This window comes from Mustela lutreola, chromosome 17 (assembly GCF_030435805.1).
Source record: "Mustela lutreola isolate mMusLut2 chromosome 17, mMusLut2.pri, whole genome shotgun sequence".
In the NCBI taxonomy this organism is placed as follows: domain Eukaryota; kingdom Metazoa; phylum Chordata; class Mammalia; order Carnivora; family Mustelidae; genus Mustela; species Mustela lutreola.
Window position 1 is genome coordinate 36,029,229 of NC_081306.1, and position 22,430 is coordinate 36,051,658.

Genomic DNA, 22,430 nt, shown 5'->3' on the forward strand with positions numbered 1-22,430 from the left:
ACAGTCATCTTCCCCAGCAACCAGCCACTGCCGGGAAGGAGTGCACGCTAGCAGGGGGCAGTGGGGAGCGGCTAGAGAGAAAGTGGTTATTTATTCTCTGTTGAAACATTCATGAGTCCTAGTGGTTAAAAATAAGATCCAGCTGCAGAGACAATCACGCAGGAAAAATAACCCAGAGGTGAGAATGGGCGCTTAGTCTTTGGAAACTGCAAGGTGGAGCCTGGTGCTCACTGCCCAGGACTCGTAGCCCAGGAAGAGGAGCCAGGATCGCAGCCCTGCTGGGGCCAGATGACAAGAGAGGGAGGCCTTCTGGAGATGGTCCTGGAGCCTCGACCACGGAGCAGAAGGCATGGCCCAGACTGTGGCTTGGTGGCCCTGCTGGTGCCGGGGCGGCCAGCCTGGAGTGTCCGCCTCCATTGGGGCCAGGAAGTAAGCTTCCACTGGGCAGGGAGAGGGGTGAGGCAGGCCAGGCAGGGAGCAGGCTGTCAGCCAGAGGCCCCTGCTTCCTCCTGCCCGGTCCGGCTGTCTGCATGCGGCCAAGCAGGCTGTCTACACTGAGATATCCCAGGGTTTCCATTCACCTGCCCTCCCCTGCCTGCCAGGGTCCCGTCAGACCCTCCCAATGGGGCTGCGACCAGCTCGCTCCTCCCACTGAATGTGGAGGCTGCTTATCCAGGGCCCTACCCACACGGGTTGCGCTGCTGGCCGTGGCTGTGCACAGGTGGGCGTGGCGGCCTTACCTTCCTGGTTGAGCTTGTAGTGCAGGGTGATTGGGCCGCTGCATCTCTGGATGGTCCAGTGCACCTCCTCCTTTGTGCACGTGTCCAGGGGGACACTCTGCCGCTCGCCTTTGATGCAGCCTTCCACCTGGGTATCAGAGACACACTGTTCTTCTGGGGTCCACGGGCGGGAGGGGCTACAGGGGTGAGGCTGCCCGGCCGGGGAAACAAAAGCCCCTCTCCCCAAAGTGTGACCAGCTCAAGGTCACCAAGAGTCAAGGAAGTGGCCCACTTAAACTCATCTGCCTCCCCGTGGGCTGATGTGTGTGCACAGGTGTGTGTGCATACGAGCTCCAGACACACGCACACGCACACACATGGGGGCCTTTGGAGAGAACTGGGCTGACGGGCTGCAGGCCTGCCCCCCTCCTGCTCCCTCCTGCGGGTGCGTGTGCCCTCTGTGAGCACAGGTGTGGAAGGAGTGGGGAAAGCCCTGGGCCCTACTCTGGCTGTGCTGCCACCTCCCCCGGCCCCCGGCCCCTCACCAGCAGCAGCTCGTGGCCCTCACGGAGGCCCGCCTTCTCGGCCAGGGAGCCCGGCTTGACTGCGTGGACAAAACTGCCTCGTGTGTTGCCCCCGAGCAGGGTCAGCTGTGAGGTGAGACTGTCGCTGTTCAGCGTGGTGTGCTGCACCGACGGCCCGGGACCCCGCACGTGCCCCACGGACGTGACAGATGGCCGGAAGGGTCTGGGTCAGGGAAGGGAGCGGCGGTTAGGATATGCCCCACGGTAGGCCTCCAAGGGTAGGGTCCCCTCCCAAGGGCTGCAGTGCTGCAGGAGAAGCCACCTGGGCTGGGAGGTGTAACTGGCACTCATGGGATGGGGGGAACCCAGAGGTGAGAATGGGAGCTTAGATTTCGGGAACTGGAAGACAGAGCCCGGTGCTCACTGCCCAGGAGTCACAGCCAAGGAGGAGGAGCAGGGTCCCATCGCTGTCCCCCCCAGCCCGTGGCCTCGGCCACACTGAGCTCTCCCACTGGACGTCTGTGCCAATGGGCTGCTCGGCTCCTCCTCGAACACCGGGGAGTGGACGGCTGCCGTCGGCACCGGTCACCAGGCTTCCCGCCTCTCAGGTGGGGTGGGGGCCCGATGGACATCAAGGGCTGCCCCCTTGCCTCTCTGGGGGGCCCTGGACAGGCCCCTTCCTCTCTGGGCCTGATCGGGGTCCGGGGAAATGCTTTCCGGCTCTGGGACCCTCTGAGCCTAGAATCCAGGGGAGCTGGATGGTCCTATTTTGGGAGATCTAGGGGTTGGCAGGCTTTACCCTGCGGTCCCCTCGGCCGTCCCCTCCCCCAGCTCTGGCTCCCCTTTCCCGCCACCAGGGTACCTTTCTAAAGAGAACTTCCTAAACATGAGGTTGACTTGCTCCAAGTCGTAGGCATCCAGGCCCTCGGACTGGTGGGAGGAGGAGGAGGAGTGGATGGACGGGGGTCCGAAGGAGCAGTGCTCGTGACTGTCGTCTGCAAAGGGGCCAGTGTGCTCGTGAGAACCCGCAGAACAGGGAGGGTGGCTCCTGCTGCTCCTCGCCTGCCTCCCAGGAAATTCTCCCACTGGGCCCCGGGCCAGGAGGCTGGCCGTAGACGCTGCACTGAAACTTCTTCCAAAAAACCATGCCCCTGCCTCTGAGGCCCTTCTAACGGGAAGCCCTGCCAGCTACCTGCTTTTTAAGACTCCTGCGTCTATACGTAGGGAAGGGGTCTGCCCTAGCAGAATTGAATTGGGGTCCATCTTTTCATCTCAGGACCACCTTAGGTCTTACATCTGCTGCTTCTAGGCTTGCGGGCTGGGGCGGGACCTGCAGGGCAGACTCTGGATAGAGGACTGACCCCTCTTCCCAACTCAGTGGGACCCCAAGGCCTCAGGAGTCAGACACCTGCTCCCTGCAGCTCAGGCGCCAGAACAGAGGACGTGCAAACCAGCTCTGAGCTGGTGACAAAGGCCTCTGAGCATCAGGAATTTGTCCTGACGCTGCAGAATGCCTTGGATGGCTGCCCAGAATTCTCTTTGGAGCTCTCCCCTTTCCAAAACTCCTTCAATTCTTCTCATTACCCAGCCTCTATGAGGTGCTAACCTCTCTTTAACACTTGATAGCTTCTGATGGTCCCCAATTAGGGAGAGCTGCTAATCCTTCATCGTATCTGCTGGCAGCCTGAACCGCTGAGGGTGCGGGCAAGGTTGGGGGAAGCCCGGGAACGAGAGAGGGCGGCAGGCCCACCTGGGGCCGTGGGGGCCAGCCCCAGTGCTTCCGGCGGAGGAGGAGCCGTTGGAGGCATGGGAGCATCTCCAGGAGGCTTCTGGACCCTTCCCACCCATCTGTCTTCTGCCCACCCAGGCAGGTGCTTGGGGTGGGTACATCACAGCCCTACCAGGGGTCAGGCAGTGCAAGGACTCGGGGATGAGTCTTTGTGTCCTGTGCCCCAGGTGTAGTGGGTTGTGGGGGTTCCATGTGCGCTGGCCTAACCCCCCCATGCCCCGATTGTAAGGGGCTGCAGCTCCCTGGAAACTGAGCCCTCGTTCCCAGCCTTTGCAGAGCTTCTTGTAAACCCAGGGAACGTCGCCTCTGTCACAATGGCTCTGCCGTGGGGCCAGTTTAGGACTGCTGCCCACCCTCGGTCTCCCCAGGGCTCATCTGCCCCACACCTCCAGTCTCAGGGAGGAAGGGAAGGAAAACACTGTCCTCTCAACGTCCACACCGCATGTGGACCTAGGAGGCGCAGGGCTCTGCCCTGAGCTGGAAGGCCCGGAGTGTGGGTGACACGGTCGTGCCCCCGCCAGACGGCAGGCAGCCACCACGCAGGTATGCCTCTGAGATCCGCCCGGTGCCTACCGTCAAAGTCCAAGACGTCGAACCCGCCACTGTCATTGTCTTCTTCGACTGTGCTGCAAGACACAAGGGAGGCACGGGGAAGGGCAGGTGACCAAAGGAGCTTCCCAGGCTGTGTGCCGTGGTTGAGGGCGGGGGAAGATCCTGGAACGTTCTGGCTCTCTGAGAGGCCTTGGCTTAAAGAGGGCAGCATGGGCAGGAGGGGAAGGTGGCCAGAAAGCTGGACGGACCACTGGAAGCAGGGTGTCCCAGGTGGCTGGTGTGAGGAGGCTCATCAAGGGCCGGTCAGCAGCATCCCAACAGCCCCACTGGCTGGTTCCCACTCACTCCCTTCCTGACACAGAGCCTTGAGCACCCACTCGAGCTCAGGCCACCGTGTGGGATGGGCCTACATGGCTGAGGGTGCCCTTTACACAAGACAGGGCACATGCTCTGAGTTGTAAGCTCCCCATGGCCACGAGGCCCACACCAGGCCGTGGACAGTTCAGGGACATGGATTCCACCCTGCAGGGTGCTGGGTGCTGCCAGACCTTCTGGAAACCACCCAGGGATCTCTAATCCCGAGCCGAGCATGAGATGCCCGATGTCCCGCTGACCCGCAGCATCTGAGTGCCCAGGGAACACCTCCACTGCGGTCTCCCCAGGTGGGGATGGATGGTTTCCCAGAGGTGAGGAAAAGGGAGGGGAAGCAGGAATGGGGAGACTCTTGCTGGGGTCTATGGCTCTTGGTAGGAAAAGCCTGATTTCCATGCGAGTGGGGCAAACCGACGTAGGCTATGGCGTTTGGCAGTTTGCGGAGCGACCCTGGGAAAACCAAGCGCCTTCTCTGAGCCTTGCCTCACCGGTGAACTGGGCAGCGCGAGGCTGGCTCAAGGGCTGAGTGAGTGGGTGTGGAGACTGTGGGGTGCCCTCTGGGCACCCCCCGCCACCTACCTGCGATGAGGCGCGTCTTCCTTATAGCGCCGGAGGATGGAGTCGTTTCCGGGGGGCTCGGCGGTGATGGACATGATGCTGGAGCGGCTTCGGTGGGGCTGCTTTGAAACACAGATGCGCGATGGGGAGCCCTGTGCCTCCTTGGGCACAAATATTACAGATACAGGGGCTCAAATGCACGTGGATGCGTCCCTGCCCCCAACAGGGGCAGGCGAACTGGTTCTCAGCAGTGACCTTGGCCAGAGAAGGCTTACGCTCAGCCGGGGGCCGCTTAGGGCAGCTGTAGCCAGAGTGGGGCGCACATCTGCTCGCACATCTGCTGGCCTTGGGCGGGGGCAGGGAGGCTGCTGGGGCTAAGAGTGGGGCTTGCAAGGTGTGGGTGCAGGGCTGTGCCTTGAACCCTGCTCGGTTGGGTTACACGGGCCCCGCGGCGCTGGGCTTGTAACCCCGACTCTGGAGAGGAAGACCCCGGGGCCTGGTGGTGGCGGCAGCGACTGATGCCCCAAATGGCATGGCTGCTAGAGGATGACCCTTTGAAGGAAGGCCTGCTGGCTCCTGGCAAGGGCTGCCTTAAATAAGAGCTGAGGCTTTTGCCCCCCAGAGCCACACACAGAAGGCATTTCTTATCAAACCTCTGGGTCCCCCAGGGCCTGATTTTGGAAGCTGAGCTGACAAGCTTCCCAGGGCTTTGCCTCTGGGGTTAGAATTTCTAATCCCACGCCTTCTGCTGCCTGCCTGGGGGGGTTGGGACCCCCAGATTGGGGGGGGTAAGGGGGTGAGGAGGGCGGGCTGGGACTGGGGGAAGGGCAGGGAGCCTGGCCTGTGTGGTCTGCGGCTCCAGCTGCTCCAGCTGTTCCAGCAACCCGCCCTCTCCGGGGCTAGCCCCCCAGGGGCTGCCAGAGGAGCCTGGGACCTGAAGTCCTGGCAGAATTTTCAGCGGCTGCCTGTGTGGTTCCCTACGGCTCCTCGGAGGCCCCTCTCTTCCTCCCACCAAGTGTTAAATTGGGAAAGGAGGCAGTGAGAAGGTGTAAATACATCCTGAGCCGGAGGAAACATCTTCAAATAAACATAAGGAGGGTCTGGGCTGCAGCCCCGGAGTGAGGCTGCTCGCAGGCCCAGGGCAGAGCACAGAGCGCAAAGCAAGGGGGTGGGCCTGCTGCAGCCCACGGAGAGGTGGGGCTGGGGACGGGCTCTGAGCCAGAAGGGGGTGTGCTGGGGACCCGGCTGGCTTACCGTCTTGGAGAAGGAGTTGGTGATGGGCAGGGATCTGGAGGAGCTGGGGCTGGCGTCTGTGCCTTCTTCTTCATGCCCTCGCCCTGTCCCGCGGAGGCAGGAGGCAAAGGGGAAAGGCAGGGGAGAGGGGGTTGAGAGCCCCCCGTGAGCACCGAGCACCTGGGAGCTGGCCTGTCTGGGCGGCCTGTTCTCCTAGGGAGGGTGGGGGGCAGCCTCCTCCCTCCTCTCGTTTCCCCAGCTGTTGGCTCCCGGGAGAGAGTCTCTGGTCTTGCCCACTAGTATGTCTTGCCGCCGCCAGGTCCTGGGCAGCCTGGGACCATGTCCCGTGTCTTGGGACTCAGATGGGAGCCCCACCTGGCGCTCTGTGAAACAGCAGGAAAGGAAGCATGGGTCTGGTAGACTGGAAACCTCCCTGCCCAGGGACCCTATCCTCAAGACGGATCCCACCGTCTCTACCAAACAGGCCGACGGGAGACGGGAGCCAGAGTCCGCGGCCTCCTCCGTAAAGCCCTGGGTGGCCCTCCTGCTCCTCTGGGGGCTGTCTGGGGTTTTGTGCACACTTCTCTCAGCCCTTGCCTTGCTGCACGGGAAAGCCAGCTTTCCCACCCGCCCCCCCAAAGCTTGTGCGTGAATAGTCGGACACACACACACATTGCCCTAGACAGTGGTAAAGGCTAGAGAAGGGTCCAGAAGTTCCGTCATTCTGCTGCCTCTTTTCCCTCTTTGTGGGGCAAACACTCCTTCCACAGGCCTCAGGCCCTTTACAGCCCTTTCTGATGAAGACGATTCTAGAGGTACCTGCTCTGGCAAAGAGAGGGGTGGAGGGACCCCTACCTGTGGGCTCCTCCTTCCCCTGCCCCAACCAGACCCGGGAGGGGTGCACATCCTCAGTGTGGAGCTCCTGCCCTCTGACCTTCTGCAGCCCCACTCCCAGAATTCCCTGCTCTGAGCACTGGAAGGGCAGCACGCCAGGCTCCTCCAGTCTGCCCCTGCTCCCTGTTGTGTCCCGAGTGGCCTTCGTGATGGCTCTTTATCCAGCCGTCTTCCATCCCCTCTTGCTTGGGTGTCCAGAGCCACATTCTCCCTCCTCACTGATGGCCCCGTTTCAGAGCACAGGCTCCCACCAAAGGCACCTGGCACACAGCAGATATCTGACTTCCCCGGGCACACCCTCACTAGCCACCTGTCCCCCAAGGGTCACGGTGAGAATGAGGGGCAGGGATCCTGAAGATGCTGTGTCTTGGAGAACCAGGGGCTCACAGCTGGACCCAGACTGCCTGACCAAAAGCTGGGACGGACAGTCGAGCCCGTGTCCTGCTGACAAGCCGTGAGCTGAAGCGCCAACCCTAGCTAAGGGATCACGGGCTCCGGGCTGACCTCAGTGCGTGTGTGAGCACGTGTGTGCATGTGTGCGCGTGTGTGCCAGACGGGACGTTTCTACATCACAGCTCTATCCCTGTCTCATGACGATGAGCGTTAATTACTACCAGATGCCCCACCACCCCGGGCCTGCAGGCCTCTCTCAGGTTGACTGTGCAGGACAGATCGTCACAATGGGCAAAAAGGAGCGGGAGAGGCAGACGGACAGAGAGAGAGCAGAGGAGTCTGGGTGCATACCAACCTTGGAAATCTGAGGCTCGTTTCAGGCTGATGGGGGACTTGGCTCTCTGTAGCTGTGAGAGGGAGGGGAAGACAACAGACAAAGGCGACAAATCAGACAAGGCCTGAGACACCTGTCAGCAGAGTGAGGGAACAGACAGAGGAAGCTTGTGTAGCCTCAGGATACCTGACGGCATGTGATGCCCGCACCCCAGGCTGTGTGGCAGCGGCTTGCACAGAGGGGCCCCCCCCATCCTGGGAGGTGACAACACATGGCTCAGTGGGTATTAGAGCTGACAGTGGAGGCCAGGGAAGGAGCGCATGTGGGTGTGAAGCCCAGCAGAACCAGGTACATGATGCAGATATGGGGAATTTTCCAGAAAGCATGAAGCTTTTGGCTACCCTCGCCCGGCACAAGGTGCTGGTGCTTCCAGGGGGGTGGGGGGTGTTCCACCCTGCGCTGCCCGGCCCTTCTCATGGGAGATGATCTCATGAGCTCATTCCTCCTGGAGAGGGAGCCTCGGACGGCCCTGGACACTGAGCGGAGCGGACAGGAACCCCAGCGGGCCTCTCACAAGCCATTAATGTCAATAAACACGGGATAGACACTCAATACCTATTTGCTGAATAAACGAATGAATTTTGAAATAATGCTTACTTCATTCCGTCTCTAACTTCAGCTACGCGGACGAGAAATGGGAGGTGTGTGAAAGCAGATGGGGGAGAAGCTGGGCCTGGCGGGATTCCCACCGATGGGGCTGGAACAGGGGGAGTCACATCCAGCCATGTCCCCCAGGGGCCCCGTGGCCACCTCACCCCCCCGTACCTGGATGCCCTTCAGATTCATCCTGCGTTTGGGGGGGTGGTAGGGCAGAAAGTATCTGCTGTCTTCCGGAGACTCCTCCGAGGTAGACGAGTCGTCAGCTTCCTGCCCATTGGTCCTGGGGCTGGCGTCCCCAAAGTTCTGAGAGATGATGGCCACTGGCAGGTTCCTAGGCAGACTCTGGGGCGGAGAGAGGTCAGCACCAGTGATGCGGCAGGATGAGCGGCCACCATTGGCGGCTGACCTTCCCAGGGGCCCCAGCTTGAAATTCAGGACGGCCTGTGCATCTCCCTGACCCCTGTGTCCCCCTCTCCCCATCCCTGATGCCCAGGCTTGTGGTTCTGGCTCTATCCACTTGTCAGCAGCCTCCTGCCCTTGTCTCCCCCTGCTTTGTGGTGTTTGCAGCATCAACAGAATGGCCCCTGGGGCCTGACAAGCTACCTTCACACCCCAAGGGGCAACCCTGGGCCTGAGCTCCAAACACAGAACCTGGCAGCTCGGGCCTTGTCTGTCCGGGTGCTTTCTAGCTACTGCCTCGGGCCCAGCTGCACGGGCAGTCGGTAACTTCCAGCTGCCCTCCCCAAACCACACAACCTTCCCGCTGCTTCCTCCAAACCCAAAGCTCTCTGCCTTACTTCCCGGCACAAAATGCATCAAGGTCCCCAAAGAACAACGAAGGGCCTCAGCCCTCAAGCCGACTTGGCCACCTCCTGCCACCCGTCCTGGCATGTCTCCTGCCTGTCCCTGCCCACCACCGAACAGGTGGCAGAACCACCCAGAGGGACAGTTGTGATTCACAACATGGTGTTGAAATGCCAAGTTCCTGGACCGGTGTCCTCTGTGGGTCTCGCTACAGGTTCCCCAGGCCACGGACCAGGGGTGCCCCCAGCTGCTAGGGTCTGGGCTCCTTCCCTAGTACATGGGAACTGTCATGGTACCTTCCTGGCAGGAGGGCTTGGTGGGCCGGAGCTCACACGCAGAATGCACTCAGCCTGCATCTGTGTGTGACTGCACTCGATCGCACAGCTATGACAATGGTAATGTCGTCTGCTCCGATGGCAGCATCCAGTGCCACACTATCCGTAAAGGACGGTGCCCTCACAGGTACCAGGGGCTGCAGTGGGCAGCGGGCACCTGACACCCAGTGACCTTCCACGTGGTGGTGGCGACTCAACGGGTGGCTGGCAGCCAGCCATGGTCCACGGAGAAGGAGCTGAGGCTGCCTGGTGAAGTCACTTGCCTAAGCAAGTGGCCAAGACAAGGTTTCACCCCGCATTTCCCAAGTTCAAAATTCACTGTCTGTGCAGAGTGGTGTGTGCCTGTGCAGGAGGGTCAAGGACAGGGTGGGGCTGCGGTGTGGGGAGCCCCCCCACCCCAGGCTACAGGTGTGCAGGGCCCTGCCCCGCCCGGCCCCACCTGCTCCAAGCTGCTGCTGTCCTTGGAGAGCCGCCGGAGCTTGCTCTCCAGGTTGACGATGCAGGCTTCCCGCCGGACCATCTCAATCCTCATCTCGTCGTGCTTCTCCTCCAGCTCCCGGATCTGCTTCCTGTACTTGTCCTTCTCGATTAAGCACTGTGAGTACTGGGTCTGGGCTTCGTCCCGGGAATGGAAGGCCTGCGGGGTGGGGGTGGGGGGTGGGGAAGACAAGGCCACCTGTTCGGTGGTTCTTCACCCTGACCGATCCAAATCAGACCCGGGACGTGCTCTCTGTCTGGACGCCTGCCTCCCAGCTCGGGGGTCAGGCTGCTCTTCTCCTGACCCCAACTCTTCCTCAACAGTCCACATCACAGCTGCCAAGTGTCCCCACCCTCGCCAGGCCCTTGCCAGGAGCCAGCACCGTGCTGAGAGCCCTGGGGCAGTATCTCTCGCCAGCACCCTTCCCCTAGCGGGTGGGGCTGTCTTACTCCTCCCATTTTCCAGATGTGGACACTGAGGCCTCCCTGGGGCGGAGCTAGCCTGCACATCTGATCAGTGACGGAGCCTGAACGTGGCTGTCTGACTCTGGGGACTGCACACTGGCGTAGGAGCCCATGGAGCCCAGCGCAAGCCCCCACGCCGTCTGGACGCCAGCCTGCACCTGGTCCCGCTCACGCTCCACCTCCTCCAACTGTAGCATGACCGTGTTCATTCGGTGCTTGTACATCTCACAGTCCTTGCCCAGCGTCGAGCACTTCAGCTCCAGGTCCTCCTTCTCCTCCAGGTACTGCAAGCGACGGGGAGAGCTTGGTGCCAGCACCCAGCGGGCAGAGGGCGGGGCTTCTAGGCTTGGGGGGGTCTCCCAGCCTAGCCTCGCCGCTGGGCTGTCCCTCCCAGAGAGCCAGCTCTCTGAAGAGCAGGGCCCACATTGGGGGGTATTTAGCTGGCATGTGCTTCCTATCCACTGCGCACAAGGGAATGCGCAGGGGGAACAGGGTAGACACTGCGTGCCCTCACAGGGCCTGTGGTCAGAACGGGGAAGGCGGGGGCTGGGGTGTGCAGCAGTTCACCAATCACAGCGAGGGGCTCAGGCCAGCATGCCTGGGAAATCTGGACCGGACTGAAACCTTAGTCCCCAGAAGAGAGTGGGGGTCGGTGTACTGGCCGGGGCCGGGGATGGGGGTGGGGTGCTGCCCCTCCACCTGGGGGCTCCCACCTTGTCCCGCAGCTCCTCCGCCTGGCGGACCTCCTCCTGCAGGTTGTAGATCTTGTTGACCAGGTCCTGCCGGTCCTCCAGAGCCTCCTTGCGGTCGTGCTCCAGGATGTCCAAGATGGCCTTGTCGGAGTCCGGCAGGCTGCGCTTCCCGGCCTGGGCGGGCGGGCAGGAAGGTGTGACCATGCTGGGGCTGGGGCAGGGCTAGGAGCCAGGTGGACCCAGAGGGAGGGGTGGGGGAAGGGAAGGGGGGAACCACAGAGCCAGCGACAGACGCTGAGAGAGGCAGAAGGTTTTGTGCCAGGGAAGCAGAGAAGGAGTCCCTCCTGGGGTCCTTAAGCAGCTTATTATTTAAGAATTTTATCTCCTGGAGAGAAGCATAAAACCCACTTCTGCTCAGGAACATCCCAATGCCTATTGTTCTGCCCTAGCTCTTATCAGAGCCAAGAAAAGCTGCTGGCGCTCCCCCAAACACTTCACAGGTGACAGCAAAGAGGGGACAGCTCTCCCGTCCAGATGCATCCCCCCAAATATCAATTAATCTGCTTTGGTTAACCTGGGATGCATTCTTGGCTCCAGATCCACGCCTTAAACCCCGGGCAGCCAACCTGCCTCCAGAATGGGGGAGCCATTCTGGAGGAAGGGGGAGGGGAAGCCTTTTTCTTTCCCTGTCCATGAGTTTCTCAGCTGTCTCCTCCTCCACACCCGAAAACAAGTCTGTGATGAGAAACATGGGGAGCCACTGGACATTTTAACAAATATGCGGAGCCGAGAGGTGGATTTCTTGGGATCTTTAAGGGGAAAATCGGTTTCCTGGTGGTCCCTGCCTCACAGAGCACGGGGCAAGTGTCACCTCCCATAATGTCGTGTCTCCTGCAAGTGGGGAGGGCGGTGACCCCACCTGCCAGGGTGGAGACATAAAGGACCCCAGGGACACCGTGGGCTGCCTGCGGCGCTGCGGTCAGCAACAGGGATGCACACCCAGGCCGGGGTCTGCCTCTCTTGTCCCCTGCCCTGCCCCAGCCCACACCTGGATGATGGACTGCAACTCCTGGATTTTGGTCTTCAGCATCTCATTCTCCCTCTCCAGTTCCAGAACCTGCTCCCTCTTGGGCCGGTTCTCAATGTCGTTCTTCAGTTTCAGAGACTGGTTTCTCTCGAGCTTGCATTCTTCCTCCACCTTATTCAACCGGTGCTTGAGCTGGTCAATCTGAAACATCCAACGGTGCGGTTGGCAGGCAATACAGGGAAAAGGCAACGGTCGCCCAGATGCCCAGCGGACTTCCCGCACAAGCTGCTCCGGTTAGCGACAGAGAAGGGCTCAAAGAAACCCGCTGCGGTAAAACAAAGTGCCATCTTCTTGATGAAGAGCTAGCTCTTGATTTGTTAATTTAGGATAATTATGAAAGGGGCTACATGTCCCTTAGAGAACCTGGGGGCGCTCCATTCAAAATCCCATGTCATTGCAGGAAGTGAGGTGACCACGAGCTCAGGGTTCTGGGCCCCACACCCTGACTTTGCCCCCAGGGTGACTGGTATAGGCTTGTCCTTGTGGGTTTCCCACAAACTTCTATTCGGACAAACAGCACTGCTGTGAAAAGGACTGTGTGAGACCCTCTGGGTTCACAGCATCTCTGTCCTAAAGGACCCACACTTAGGGCCGGGAGAGAGGCTGCTTGGAGGAGGCAGTTTTGACACCCAGAAAGGCAACAAGACAAACGGAGATGTGCTGAGCTCTGCCCTGGAGAGGCGACTGTCAGGAAGGTGGCCCAGGAGAAGACTTCTTAGAGCTTCGTGACTAAGTGTGTCTGTCTCCCCAAACTGATCGACCTTACAGAACACCCACAGCAGGCCTGACTTCAAGGGCCACAGGAAAGGGAGGTGCCAAAGGGGCAAGCTCCCTCTTACAAATCTAGGCTTACGGGGAGAACCCTGCAAGGCACCTGGCAGGCAGAGTGTGGTAACTTCAGCAAGGAAAACAGTGCTTGGGCCCCCATGGAAGGGAAGGAAGGAAGAGGCACACAGGGAAGCAGCCTGGCATTGGAAAATGACCTAGGGACTCAGCTGGCCAGATGTTCTTTCAAGTTCTGGACACGCTTCCTTTCTGTTCCTATATCACCAGGGAAATATAATATAGGACAAAGTTCTAGGAGAGAAACTTTTAAGTCACTGTCATGGGCTAACGTCTCCAAATCCTAGCTACAGCAAAACTCCTTCCCGGCATCTTGGAAGGTCAGCCCGAGTGCCCAGTGCTGGGTCCAGATCCTGTGTCCCACCCAAGTGGGCATGGAGTGCCAGCACTGTAGGGTGCTTACTGGGTCAGCTATTTTGCCAAAGACAAGGGGCTGTGTCTCAGCAACCCTAAGACACAGGAATTATTTTCCATGATGGCCATTTACAAATGAGGAAACGGGCTAAAAGCCAAGTAAAGCGGTAAAGCCAGAAACCAAAGGCAGATTCGAACTCAAATGTGTAGGCTTTCAAAGTCCCGTGTTCTTGGCAGAAATGCTCTACTGCCCGCCATGCCACTGACTCCAGTCACCTGAATTCCAGCGAATTGTTTACTGATCTGTCTGCTTCAACTAAATTGTAAGTGACCCGAGCAGAAATCAGGTTATTTATCCCCGCGTCCCCCACCGTGCTTAGCACTGCACCTTACACATGGCAAGCGCTTAATAAATATTCCGAGTCTATTTTCCACCCAGCAGCCAGAGTAATCCTTCTAGATATAAATCAGTTGTCACTCTCCAGCTCTCAATCCTTCAGTGGCTTCCCATCGCAACCGGAATAAATTCCGGAGTTCTTACCCTGCCCTGACGATCTGGACCGTGGCCACCTCTCTGGGACACTTCCTAAGTTGGCTCCTGGCCACTGGCTCTCTTGATGGTCAAAAACACCAAGCATGCCCCCTACTTAGGACCTTCCATGTGCTCTTTGCTCTTCCCCATGATCCCTGCATGGCTGGCTCCCTCCCTGCCCTCAGACCTCTGGTTCCGTGTCCCCTCCTCAGAGACCCTGACCATCCTCTTCAAAGTTGTATCTCTCACTCACTATCCTCATCCTCCTTCCTTCCCTCTTCTTAGTAGCCCTTATTATTAGCAGGTGCTTATGTATTTGTTTGCTGATTAGCATGTGAGCTCTGTGACAGCAGAGCCTGGGTCTTGAGTTATGTATCCCTGGAAAAGAGCCTGGTGCACGGTGGCCCTCAATAAATAAAAAGGATAAATGAGTTAAGCAACTTCCCTTCCCCGTCCCCATTTTGGAGGTAAACTCATTCATGACATTAATCACTTGGGTGGCGGATTGTTCATTGATAAGTACATTGACCATCCCCAGTGCCATGCGGAGATTTGTGGATACAGCTATGAACGGCGGCGTCCCGGCCTCAGACACCTCAAGTCTCCAAGTATCCGCCTCCTCGCTGTTCTTCCTGAGGATCACTCACGGTCAGGGCCCCTGGGTTCTCCATCGTCCCCATCTCCTGGCTTTGTAGAGGGGCTGTGTGGGCATGTGTGTACACGCACGTGGTACCTGGGAGGGAGGTGGGGGGCGGGGCCGGATGGGGGGCGGGGCGGGGGAGGGAAGCCCCACCGGTTCCATGTGCGCATGTCCGGACATGCACATGGAGGATCTGAGGCCGGAACCAGGGGCGGGAATCCCCGCCGGGTCTGGATGCGCATGTCTGCACACGCGCACTGTGGCCCCGGCCCTCAGCTGTCATGCTAAGCCTCACTGGTTGCTGTGTTCACGCGCATGGTGGATCCAGGCGCCCCCAAGAACAGAGTGTTCCCCACTGTGCCTCTCCTAGCTGAGTGAGAAGCTCTGGGGGCCCGTGCGCACCTGCCTTCGCAGGGGTCCCGAGCCCCAGCAGCCCCCCGCCCCCGCGCATGCCGCTCACCTCGAGTTGCAGATCTCGGCTTCTCATGACCGCCATGTTCTTCTCCTCGCTGAGCTGGGCGTAGCGCATGGCCAGGTTGTAGTTGTCGTCCTTCACCTTGACCAGCTCGTCGTTGTAGCTGTCGCGCTCCTCCTTCATCTTGTAGTACCGCTCCTGGAAGGTCAGCAGCTCCACGCGAGTCAGCGTCAGCTGCTTCTTCTCGTCCTCCAGCTGCCGCGACTTGGCCAGCAGCTCGCACCGCTGCAGGTCCTTGGCCTTCATCTGCTGCTGTAGCTTGATGACCTCGTTCATGAGGAAGTGCGTGAGGCCCTCGTGGCCCTCCTCCACTGCGGAAAGGGGGCGCCCGTCAGGTCCGAGGAGGGGGAGAGTGCACGGGGTCCAGGGGTGGGGTCCGGGTCCATCCTTCAACTCACTCACTCACTCACTCATTCACACCAACACTGCTCTGAGGCTTCAGGTCCTGGACGCTCAGAGCGAGCAAGAAAGCGTGGAGGAGGGAAAACGTCCTAGGAAGGTGGAAAAATATTGCTAAAGCCCTCCAGGGAGCCCTGCCAGGAGCAACGTGGCACATTTCAGAAACTGAAGGAAGACCGAAGTGGCTGGAGTCCAGAGAGGTGGAGAGGCAGAAGCGGGAGCAGAAGCGGGAGCATCAGCGGGGAGGGGCTGACCACGTAGGGTTCTTGTGGGCTCCACTAAAGCTATGGGTGTCAGCTGGATGCCGTGGAGGACCACCAAAGGTTTTCAGTGAGGAGGGTGGCTTGAAGGCTGGAGATAGCACTGGAGAGAGCAGGAATGGCAGTAGAGGGGATGGGATTGGAGGAGCCTGGAACTGGGGTAGTGGTGGAGGCAGAGAGAAGGTTGAGTGAGGAATATTTACGGAGGAAAGTTGAATGAGGTTACCGAGGGCTCTGGCTCAGGGTTGCTGCCGATACAGTACGCAAGGCAAGGACAGGATCCAGAGGGCAGTAGGGATTTCTGCCCCACCTGCACCAACACTCATGGAGGTTGCTCCACGGACACCCACTTCTCTTGGCGCCTCCTTTGGTCTGTCTCCGTCACCTGCCTTTGATCATCAGGCTGAAATGAGTGGTAGACAGCGCACCAGGGCCGCATGAACACTGTCCTAACGTCATGGCACGGTTCCCCCACTGGACTCATACATACACACAGATGCACACACACACTCCTACCAGAGTTCCAAGGCTCCTGATGGCAAAGCCACGTACCCACAATGGTGGAGAATCTCCGGGTGGGCTCCTTTCCGGTCACTAGTTTGTACAGTTCTGGGTAGTAAAATTCCAGGCTCTCCAGGAAGACCACGTAACCCCTTTGGCCCTTGGTATGTAGGATGTCCAACAGTCGGCCTGGCGGAACGGAAATCACCCAGTGAGAAGAGTGCACTTCTGATTGGATGCCAGTCTCAGCGTCAGCCTCACCCTGGACTCCTAGCCCTGGATAAACTTTAAGACGACAGTCTCACCACATCCTGTCACTTGACAGTGGTATCTGGGAGTCCAGATACTATAAATCAAAGTGCCAGGTCCTCAACAGGGATTTAGGGGCTGTTAGTTTTCCTTTCTCTGAGAAATTGGTAGAACCAGGATAAATGGAATTGCAGTTATGGGAAACCAACAGTTTCAAAGAGCTTCCCAATTGACTGGCTTGACGGGTGCTGAAATTAACCACACAGGCTCCAGCTCTTCTGTGATTGAAGGGGGCTGGAAGTACAAAGCACCTACAGAGTAATGCATGGTTTTCTGATACTTGGAGCAGGAAGACAAATCTTCAGGGGCAGAGCTAGGAAAAGTCATGGGAAACAAGCACGGCTCCACGATCTTTGGGAAACACCTTTAACCTAAATGTAACCTGCCAGGCACTTTCAGTTTCTTTGCTACTGGCTCCACATAATATTTACATTTCTTGGGCCATCCTCAAATATTTTATTTTCAGTTATTTCTTCCCTTGAGGTCCCAGGACAGATATAATAAATACGTTTCACCATACGGCAGGGAAGTGATTTCCAAACCCTTTCAATGGTGAGCCACTGAAAGAAAGTTATTTTACGTTGTGACCTTGTGCTCATACACACCTACACAAACACAGGTGTACATATACGCTTATGTATGTAAAACCAAGTTTTACAAATCACACTTAGTACCTTTGAAGAATGGGATAAAGGGTCGTGGCCCCTTCTCAGAATAATATTTTTAAACAGATAAAAAGGAATTGGACTATAAAGGGAATCAATTCTAATAAGATATGTTATCAAATATTAAATTTGAGATTCAGTAATAAAAGTGCTTCTTCACTAATGCATTAATAACACGATCTCTTGGCAGCTCTAATAACTACTCTAATTTTGAGGGGGAGATGAGTGTAAAGGCTATTTTGGAAGATCTGTAACAGCTGTAACGTGGTATGAAGATATCTGTAATTTCATTGTTGACAAAGTCACAGGTATTGCTAAGCCCAACTGTGATTCGTAGCCTACATACATTTGCAATTGATGGAAACGCTAAATCTCGGTTAAAGTTAGTAAAATAAAGATGTAATTTCCCCCCATCCAAGTTCACAGACGCTCGCAGTTCCAGAGAGCGTAGAGAGCTCGGTGGAGGAACAGGGGTGGGCAGAAGTCTGCGCACCCCAGTTTGAAAATTCCTGACCGGGAGAAACATCGTTCTGGTAGTCATCTACAGGGTAATTCCTGGAGCTGCCACAAGAGGGCGCCCACCCTTTCCTCCTGGGCGGCTCCTTGGGTTACCTGCCCTGTTGATCTTGGATGGCAGCATGGGCGCGTTGAGGACCTCGTCTTCATCCTGCTCATCAATGACCTTACACTGGCGCAGGTAGGGGGTGAGCTTGGCCGGGTTGATGTAGCGACTGAGCATGTGCCGGTTGCACTCCACATTCTCCCACAAGGCATCCTCCTCATCCTTCAGTGTCTCCATGTAGTCGTCCATCTCTGGCCCTCCTCCTTTTGGACAAAAGCCCCAAAAAGGTTAATAAAGGAGCCTCACCGGAATGACTCCTTAAACTCTTTTAGGGTGATCTCTAGAATATACTGTCGAGTGTTAAAAAAAAAATAGTAAAGTACATAAGGTATTTTACCTCTTATTTAAGAAAGGAAAATGATACGGACATAGAGATATATATTTCTTTATATACTACACATAAACAGTGGACAAGTAAGCCATAAAATTTGAAAAAAATTATTTATAGAGAGGGAAAATTTTGCAGTTGGAGTATATCCTTTCATCCAAGTTTTTATCTTACTAAGAATTTATCTTCCCCCAAACAATACATGCTATTGCTTTCTGTTTTACAATTTCACATAAAAGACATCATATTGTATGCTTGTTTTCTTTTTCAACTTGTTGTTTTTTCTCTCAACCTTTTTTGAGTTTTATCTGCATTGATACACACACGCACACACACACATGCGTGCATTTTAAAAAAAAACGGCTTTATTGGGATAAAATTCAGGTACCATACAATTCACCTTTTAAAATTCAATGTGTATGTTTCAGTGGTTTTTAGCATATTCACAGAGTTGTGCGACCATCACAATGGATTTTAGAACATTTCCATCATCAACCCCAAAAGAAACTCTATCCCTCTTCACTAGCATCTCCCCATCCCCCTGTTCCTGCTCCTCCAGCGGTAGGTGCCCCCAATCTACGTTCTGTCTCTGTAGACTTAATATTCTGGACCTTTCACGTAAGTAGAATCTTGCAACATGTGGTCTTTTGTGACGGACTTCTTTCATGGAGCGTAATGTTTTTACTTTTCATCCATATTGTTTCAGTACTTCATTTCTTTTTCCTGATGAATAATTTTTCATTATATGCCTATATCCTATCTTATTTACCTATCCATTGGTGAACATTTGGGTGGGTGGCTTCTATTTCTTGGTGATTATAAGTTATGTTGCTATGAATGTATGTGTTTATGTATGGGTTTTTGTGTAGACCTATGGGGTTTGTTTTTTTTTTTAAAGATTTGTTTTTATTTGAGAGAGCATGAAAGAGAGCAGAGAGCACATGCAGGGAGGGAAGAGAGGCAGAGGAAGAGGGAGAAGCAGGCTCCCTCTGAGCAGGGAGCCCAATGTGGGGCTCAATCCAAGGACCTCAAGATTATCACCTGAACTGAAGGCAGATGCTTAACTGACAGAGCCACCAGGGGGTCCCTAGGCCTATGTTCTTATATCCCTTGGACAGACACAGAAGGTGGAATTGCTGAGCCCCATGGAAAGATGGGAAAGCCCATCTTTACCATTTTGAGGAACTGCCAAACGGCTTCCCAAAGTGCCTGCCACAATTTACATTCCTGCTAGTGACGTGTGAGAAGTCTAACGTATCCATATCCTTGTCAACACTTGTGGTTGTCTCTCTGTTTTATTAGTCGTCTGAGTGGGTAGGAAGTGGTATCAGTGTGGTTTTGATTTGTATTTCTCTAATGGCTGACAATGTTAGCATCCTTTCATGGGCGTTATCAGCCATTTGTATATGGAGAGATGTCTATTCAAACCACCCCTCCCCCGCCCAGTTTTAAACTGGGTTGTCTTTACTATGGAGTAGTAGGAATTCTTTATGTGACCTGCATATAATTCCCTTATCAGATATATGATGTGTAAGATATTCTCCCAGTTACATTTTCACGTTCTTAAAGGTATTATTTGTAGCACAAAAGTTTTTTAGCTCTGATGGGAGTCCCATTGATTTATTTTTTTCTTTTTTCACTTGGGCTTTTGGCATGTACCTAAAAACCATTGCCTGGTTCGAGGCCGTGAAGATTTGCTTCTATTTATCCTAAGAGTTTTATCCTTTTAGCACTTACATTTAAGGCCCATGATGCATTTTGAATTCGTATTTGCAGATGGGGTGAGGCTGAGGTTCAACTGGTTCTTTCACATGCGGGTATTTAGTTGTCCCAGCAAAATTTGTTGAAAAGATTATTCTTTCCCCATGGATTGGCCTTGGCATCTTCATCAAAAATCAACTCACTGTGTTTGCTTCTGGACTCTCGATTCTAATGCATGGCTCTATAGGTCTGTATTTACACCAGCACTGTACTGTCTTCATTACTGTAGATGTGTAGTAAGGTTTGAAATTGGGAAACATGCATGAGTCCTCTGAACTTTTTCCTTCTTTTTAACATTGTTTTGGTTAGTTACAGCAATTCCATAGGTTTTAAGGATCAGTTTGTCAATATCTGCAGAAGGAGGAAGTGGGGATTTCAATACTGAATCCACTGGCTGTGTAGACAGATTTGGAGGCCCATGAATATGGGGTATCTTTTCATTTGTTTGGGTCTTTACTTTCTTCCAGCAATGTTTTATAGTTTTCAGTATACAAGTCTTTTTCTTTTTCTTTTTTTTTAGGTCTTTACTTTCTTCCAGCAATGTTTTATGGTTTTCAGTGTCTTTTTTTTTTTTTTTTTAAGATTTTATTTATTTATTTGACAGAGGGAGAGAGAGATCACAAGTAGGCAGAGAGGCCCGAGAGGGGGTGGAGGGGAAGCAGGCTCCCTGCTGAGCAGAGAGCCCGATGTGGGACTCGATCCCAGGACCCTGAGATCATGACCTGAGCCGAAGGCAGAGGCTTTAACCCACTGAGCCACCCAGGTGCCCCTTCAGTGTATAAGTCTTGCACCTCTTTTGCTTAATGCATTCCTAGGTATTTTATTCTTTTTGATGACATCATAAATATGTACCGTTTTCTTAATTTCATTTGTGGAATGTTCACTGCTAGTGTATAGATAGACAACTGATTTTTCTCTATTGATCTCTCATTCTGCATCCTTACCAAAAGAGTTTCTTAGTTCTAATTGTTTGTTGGCGGGTTTCTTGTGATCTTCTCTATGCAAAATAGTGTCACCTGCAGTTAGATAGTTTAATTCTGTCTTTTCAATCTGGACAGCTTTTATTTCTTTTTCTTGCCTAACTGCCCTGGCTAGAACTTCCAGCACAACATTGAATAGGATTGGCAAGAACGTCTTTTCTTGTTCTCGATCACAGGGGGAAAGTGTCCACTTTTTTTTTTTTTTTTGGTCATTAAGTGTGATGCTAGTTGGTTAGTTGTGTGTGTGTGTGTGTTTAGATAGCAGGTTGGGGGAGATCCCTTACATTCCTGGTCTGTTGAGTAATTTTGTCATGAAATTAATCAAGTATATGACCATGTGATTTTTAGCTTTGATTCTGTTAAAGTGACATATTATATTACTTGATTTTCAGGTATTAAAAAAACCATGCATTCTTGATATAAATCCCACTTTGTCATGGTATATAATTATTCTTATATACTACTGGATTCAATTTGGTGGCGTACTTTTGAGGACTTCTGCATCTATATTCATAAGAGATATTGGTCAGTAGTTTTCTCACTCGTGAATGTCTTGGAGTGGTTTTGTTACTGGAGTAATATTGGCCTCACAGAATTAGTAGGGAAATATTCCTTTCTTTTCTACCCTTTGGAAGAGTCTGTGAGGAATTTTCTCTTTTGTTTGGCAGAAGCTACCAGGGAAGACATCTGGGCCTGGGCATTTCTTTGTGGATATATTTTTGGTCACTAATTCTTTACTTGTTATATGTTTGCTCAGATTTCCTGTTTTTCTTGAGTCAGTTTCAGTAGTTTGTGTCTTTCTAAGTATTTGTCCCTTAGTCATATAATTTATTGGAGACAATTATTCATATTATTCCTTTATAACACTTTCATTTACAGAAGCTTTCTAGTAATGTCCTCAATTTTATTTCTGATTATACTAATCAGAATCACGTTCTTCTGGATCTAGGGTGCCCTTGAAACTCTACCAAGGGATACCTTGCCGTAATTACGGGAAACAAAATGAATACTTATTTTAACTTCTTACTGCCCCAGCCATCATACTTTCAAACCATGGTTTCTCTCTTCTTAGTTTCCTGTAAGTCTCATTAACCTCAGAGGGGGGAGCGGAGGGAAGGGGAAGAGAGGAGTGGAGAGAGAGAAGGGGACGTAGAAGGGGGAGAAGGGGAGAGGGAGAGAGAAAGGAGGGGGAGGGGAAGGGAGAGGAGGAGGAAGGAGGTGGGTAGGGAGAGAGAAGAGGGAAGGGGGAGGAACAAGGGGAGAGAAGGGTGGGTAGACTTCTCTCTTTTTTCCTTAGTCACTCTAGCTAAAGGTTTATCAATTTTGCTGTTATTTCAAAGAACCAACTTTATCTGAAACGAATGTAGCATTACATGTCAAACATTCTTTAAAAAATTAAAAACAACAAAGAATTTTCGGTTTCACTGATTTCCATTGCCTTTCTATTCTCCAACTCACTGAATTCTGTACTGATCTCTATTATCTCCTTCTGTCTGCTTCCTTTGGGTTTAATTTGCTCTTCTTTTTCTAGTTGCATAAGGTGAAACACTAGGTTATTAAGATCTTTCTAAGTGAAAACGTTAGAGCTATAAATTTCCCTCCAAGCGCTGCTTCAGCTGCACCCATTTTGGTAGGCTGCAATCTTCACCTTCATTCATCTCGAAGTACGTTTCCTAATTTCTTTCCTGATTCCTTCTTTGACCCACTGGTGATGTAGAAGTATGGTGTTCAGCTTCCCCCATATTGGTGAATTCCCCAAATTTCGGTGTTATTTCTTTCTAATTTAATACCATTGTGGCTGGAAAACGTGTTCCCTATTATTTCAATCCTTTTAAGCTGCTGAAGCTAGCTATACGGACCTGCATACCACCAA

General features: G+C 54.2%; 1 protein-coding gene across 5 annotated transcripts in view; it reads right to left on the reverse strand.

Moving 5' to 3' along the window:
• Positions 1–22,430, reverse strand: part of CARD11 (caspase recruitment domain family member 11) — a 110,468-nt gene that overhangs the window by 12,767 nt on the left and 75,271 nt on the right. For 3 of the 5 annotated variants that reach the window (XM_059154341.1, XM_059154343.1, XM_059154344.1), the window contains 15 exons: positions 17,479–17,691; positions 15,944–16,081; positions 14,718–15,043; positions 11,850–12,029; positions 10,823–10,975; positions 10,268–10,393; positions 9,607–9,804; positions 8,194–8,370; positions 7,390–7,441; positions 5,769–5,851; positions 4,536–4,672; positions 3,606–3,658; positions 2,106–2,238; positions 1,265–1,466; positions 741–867 (listed from right to left, as the gene is read on the reverse strand). In XM_059154341.1, coding sequence (XP_059010324.1) covers positions 741–867; positions 1,265–1,466; positions 2,106–2,238; positions 3,606–3,658; positions 4,536–4,672; positions 5,769–5,851; positions 7,390–7,441; positions 8,194–8,370; positions 9,607–9,804; positions 10,268–10,393; positions 10,823–10,975; positions 11,850–12,029; positions 14,718–15,043; positions 15,944–16,081; positions 17,479–17,691 — 2,298 coding nt within the window. The remainder of the gene's footprint in view (positions 1–740; positions 868–1,264; positions 1,467–2,105; positions 2,239–3,605; positions 3,659–4,535; positions 4,673–5,768; positions 5,852–7,389; positions 7,442–8,193; positions 8,371–9,606; positions 9,805–10,267; positions 10,394–10,822; positions 10,976–11,849; positions 12,030–14,717; positions 15,044–15,943; positions 16,082–17,478; positions 17,692–22,430) is intronic. The other 2 variants (XM_059154346.1, XM_059154345.1) reach the window with 2 other exon arrangements.